This window comes from Arachis ipaensis, chromosome B03 (assembly GCF_000816755.2).
Source record: "Arachis ipaensis cultivar K30076 chromosome B03, Araip1.1, whole genome shotgun sequence".
NCBI classification, from domain to species: Eukaryota; Viridiplantae; Streptophyta; class Magnoliopsida; order Fabales; family Fabaceae; genus Arachis; species Arachis ipaensis.
The window spans coordinates 123153578-123158500 of record NC_029787.2 but is presented as its reverse complement, the minus strand read 5'-3'; the positions used below and the strand labels follow the sequence as shown (position 1 = coordinate 123158500).

General features: G+C 36.2%; 1 protein-coding gene across 2 annotated transcripts in view; it reads right to left on the bottom strand.

The window, feature by feature from the left end:
• LOC107631431 (nicastrin) overlaps positions 1-4556 on the bottom strand; it is a 6620-nt gene extending 2064 nt beyond the window's left edge. Inside the window, exons 1-13 of one of the 2 annotated variants that reach the window (XM_021119571.1) lie at positions 4281-4556; positions 4073-4186; positions 3806-3920; positions 3595-3677; positions 3422-3498; positions 2947-3024; positions 2643-2714; positions 2473-2546; positions 1802-1934; positions 1593-1664; positions 444-563; positions 260-331; positions 2-130 (exon numbers count right to left, since the gene is read on the bottom strand). In XM_021119571.1, the coding sequence (XP_020975230.1) occupies positions 2-130; positions 260-331; positions 444-563; positions 1593-1664; positions 1802-1934; positions 2473-2546; positions 2643-2714; positions 2947-3024; positions 3422-3498; positions 3595-3677; positions 3806-3920; positions 4073-4186; positions 4281-4359 (1218 nt within the window). In that variant the 5' untranslated portion in view covers positions 4360-4556. The remainder of the gene's footprint in view (position 1; positions 131-259; positions 332-443; positions 564-1592; positions 1665-1801; positions 1935-2472; positions 2547-2642; positions 2715-2946; positions 3025-3421; positions 3499-3594; positions 3678-3805; positions 3921-4072; positions 4187-4280) is intronic. The other variant, XM_016334875.2, reaches the window with a different exon arrangement.

The following is a 4923-nucleotide window of genomic DNA, read 5'->3' as shown; positions in this document are numbered from 1 at the left end:
AGGTCATTAACGATGATGGAGGTATCCCTGGATTTGAGGCACTTGCAGATGCAACCTTTATGTTTGCAGATAGCAGCGACTCTTGTGCACGTTTCAAGGCAGTCATTGTCATATCAGTGGCAGCAGAACCCTGCAACAATGTGGAGTTAGCCATAATTTGGCAGGATCATCTATGGGGGGTGCACATACAGAAACAGTATAATATGCATGATATGTCACAAGAGTATGCACATAGTTGACATGTCAGTTAACATCTCACCCCTTCTTTGTGAGCAAAAAAGTTTTTAACACCTTCATTGTAACCCTTCCCAACAGAGCCAAGTTCAACGACCTGTGACAAACAAATCAGAAAAGAATAGAATAGTTATTAGGAGAATCATATTAGAGGAGGCAGTTATGGGCAATCTAGCTAATAAATTCAATGCAGCATGTTAGATGACTACCGTTTCAATTGATGAGTGATTAAGGCCATGAACAGCATCTGAGTTTATCTCAAGTTCTACCAAAAATCTCCTACTTCCAAGGTAACCCCATGCTTCTCCAGTGAAAACTGCAAAAACAAGCTGCATCAAGTGTAAGAAACTGTCAGCAATAAAGTTTTGACAACTGGTTCTTGACTCGAGTACTAATAAATGTTCTACCATATTAACATGAAAAGTAATTTTTTTTTTTTAATAAAAGAAAGTTTCATTAAGGAATAGAGGGAACAATACAAAGGAGTGGAGGAAAGAATTTTCCCAAACCAAAAGAAATACAAAAAAAAGACCACAAACTTCAATGAGCTGCATCTTTCCAATCCCTCATCATATCTGAGAGGGAAAGTCCTCTGAAGAAAACCATACTTCACTCTCAAACAACAACTTTTACGGCAAATCTATAATTAAAAGTGCGTAGATTGCATTCTAGCCAAATGCTCCAAATAGTGGAATATATTGCACATTGCCTCAAAGATTTAGCCTCTTTTTTTCTCCTAAAACCTGAAAACCTATTCAAAAGAAACTGATCTAGTGATGCCGGGAACACCCAAGATTCTCCAAACATGCCGAACAATGAACTCCACAAAGAATCAGTCATAGGGCAATGTACTTTACGAATTTGAGACCGTTTTTGAATGTCCCTAACACATTACACACACATTTTGGGATATAGCCTAATGTGGTCTTCTGACTTGTAAATTGACATTGGTGTTAATTCTATTAAGCACAATAGTCCAAATAAAGGATTTGACTTTAGAGGGAGCTTTAGATTTCAATATTGGTTTATCAAGGAGAAAAGGTGCAATAATGGAAGATTGGGAGAGACTGAAAAATCATAAAGAGAGGTAAACTAAATGGGGAAGTAGGTCCAACAATATTCAACCGCAAAATTACCACAAGAAACTGAGATGGATGATAGATAATTCTCTCATCACAATAATAATTAGATTGGATATATTAGCCCATAAGAATAATTTTGCCCACAAAGAGAGAAGGAAAAGGAGAAAAAGAAATAAAGGAAATAAAGTCACATCTCAGAGACACCTAATAAATTTAAGTGACACAAAGTCAAGAAAATCAAACTATTTTAAAAAGGATAGTTCATCTTGTATGCACCTGTTTACTAAGGTCACCAAGACCATGCACATGAGAAAGTGCATCAACTGCTGCCAGCAATGCAATTAAACCCTGTGCAGTAGTCAGTAGTCACTATATTAGACAATAATTTGACATAGGAACTATACCTCATAAAGAAGTGTCAATATTGTTTGCTTAGGAATAAAGAAGGCAAGGTGGAGCAAATGCAACACAACACTAGCACTTACAGAAATAGGAGAGTCTGCACCAAGGCTTTTGTCCCGAAAAAATGAAGCAGAATCCATAGATGCTACTGCCAGTATAATGGGCTTCGACTGTTTTGAGGATGAAACATTGATTGGAGGAAGAGATGACCAGACACTGCCTTCCAAAAGTCCAAAAGTAAACAATGATAAGATTTTAACTCTGTTTATAACGAGATACAATGGATATTAATACTTTCTAGCTTCGGGACAGAGTGTGAAATAGACATAACAATAGCCTTGTGGGAGTAATACATATCTACTCTCCCTAGAACCCACCAAATGGGAGCCTTGTGTACCAACCGCAATTTTTTAGCTCAAGGACAACCCATTTCAACTATGAAAATATGATGCTTAATCTTTTGCATATTCATGATTCTATCATTCTGCCTTAGAGTGGATACGTATTCACAGAGTTATTTCCATTCATACTTTTCTCCAATTGAAAGGAAATTAGGAAAATAGATAAATAATAACTATAAACTCACCATGTCGAACTATTGACCTTGAATCTAGGTTGCAAAATCACATCTAACATGAAGTTGAGTCGAGTACATAATTGTAGGGTGCTATGATCATACATATACATACTACTAGTCACAGTTAAAATTTATACACAGAAGTTACAAAGCATGATAGGATCTATGAAACTTCACCTGTATCCACCTAAAGGAAGGCAAGTTGCTTCTTTTAAACAAGACTTCGAATCATGTGTTCCAGATTTTGTCGTCTAATCCAAGATAATCAGAAAACAAAGAATGTAAACATTTAAATATTATTCTCAATATCCCATAACAACAATTCTTAACAAATAATGTGGATATACCTGCATCACCAGATCAAACTCAGCCACATTAGATGTATAAGCTCTTTTTTTGTTCTCATTCCTTATTACAAACTGCACAAAAAGGGGAGATCATTAATCTTCATCCTTTATACATACAAAATTCACATGTATGTTGTGTGGGGACTCTCTAACCCAACTTATATGTCACCAACAGCCAAATTTTACCCCACTAGGTGGGTGGGATAAACTACGTGGATCAATTCACTTAGTAAGATTACCAATGACTACAAGAACCCCCCACTAACATGTTGAAATGTAATAAAGTGAGAATACTATGCCATACCTCTTCAATAGTCGCTGTGGCACTTTCTGTGAGTAAGAAAACAGGAAAATTGTAGTACTTCCACATAATACCAGAGCCCTGCCGATGAAGAACAAAACGAGCAAATAAAAATAAATTTATCCTCGATAATAGATTGTGTTATCTGAAGATTAAATTAGCTATAGCAAAAATTGAACATTGAATTTTCTACACATCATATTATTACAAGCTTCATATTTTAAGACTTAATTGGGTGACCATTCATGTCACCAAATTTCAATAATGAGCATCGACCAAAATTAAGTAATTTTTTATAAACCAGAGCATCTCCATAATGCATAACTCATAATTTCAATTCTATAAACAGTAATCAAATTACAATTGGAAAAAAGATATTAGCAGTAACAACAAGAGGAAAAGCAAAAGAACAAGTAATTGACAATACAGAATAATATCAGAATAAAATGTAAGGAAGAAAAAAAAAATCATATCATACAATAGGGTTCCATTCATAGCTGAAATTATGGTAAGGAGCAAATTGAGCTTGTGGAAATTTTTGATCCGGAGAGAATCCTACACATGGCAAAAGAATGCTATTATAAGCAACCTTAAAAGCAACTCTTACTCCAGGTTTGTTCAAATGACAAGAAGCAAACAAATGTCAGTTACCCTTTAAGTTGTTCTGCACATCAGTTCTTGATTTGACCAGTACACCAGCAACTTTACTTGCAAAGCTTAAGTCATCTGATATTCTGAAAAGGAACACTCAAATTCAGAAAACAACCAGAATCTCCAAGCAAAGAAGTTCTAAAAAGAAAACGTTGAAATTCGATGTTGCTCCATAACTAATGTATGGTAAAATATGTATATACGTATACACCTGTTAAAGAGACTTGGAAAATCTTCAAATGAGACCAATATAGCAGAAGACTCTGACATCCCATCAACATTTTCGAATCCTATTATTGGAGCCAAAACCTTATCTCGCCCAGGATCTAAAAATACACATACATGAAATTGAGTATTAGGCTTAACTTATCCACCGGTCAACACAACTTATAATTAAAATCTTACTGCCATAGGAGCTTAGGGAGTAACGGTGATGATAGTTGAAAAATGCAAGAGAAGTTATAGGGGAAACACTGACTTGCACAACCAATTGGTCCAGAAAGATTAAGAAGGCGGACGCAAGGGTCTCCATCGATGACCTTGTACATGGTGTTCTGAAGATCAGGAACCGACTCCATGGCGCTCGATTCCCCTGGCAGTCAGAAAAAATTGAACGCGATCCGTGAAAACACAAAAGATGAAATTGGTGTAAGCAGTACTGAGCAAGAATGGGATTGGGAGAGTACCGGAGAAGCAGAGGGGAAGATGAAATGCGAAGAAGAAGAAGAGGAGGAAGTAGAAGAGAGGGAGAAAGGCTGGCGCCATGGGAGAACAGAGAACCCTAGTAGAGTGCGAGTGCGGGTGCGGGTGCGGGTGCGGGTGCAGGTGCAGGTGCAGGTGCAGGAGGGTGTCGCCTCTTGTCTGATCAGTTCTGCAACAGCAAGACACAGACTCTGATAGTGTGATTTCAGCGCTGTGGCTGCGTTATCAAGGTACCGTCTTTAATGTACCCTGTAAAGTAGGGTGTTTGATGCACCTTCTTTGTCTCATGCTTAACACTTATCTAATGTTAGTGTTGGATTTGAATCCTCCAAAATTTAAATTTTACTTTAGAAAATAAAGTATGATTTTTTACTATTAATTTTATAGGAGGAACCAAGAATAAATATGAAAGAGAAACTATTTAACGATAAAAGATCATACTTTATTTTCTAAAATGAAATTCAAACTTTAGAAGATCCAAATCCGATAGTGTTTACTTTTTTAATCTTAATATGGAAGTATGAACAACTTTAATATTCGCAAATGGCAACTCATGGAATATCCATAGCTTATAAAAAAATTTGTCCGAAAGTATATTAGGTTGAGTTTAATTTTAACATACCCATG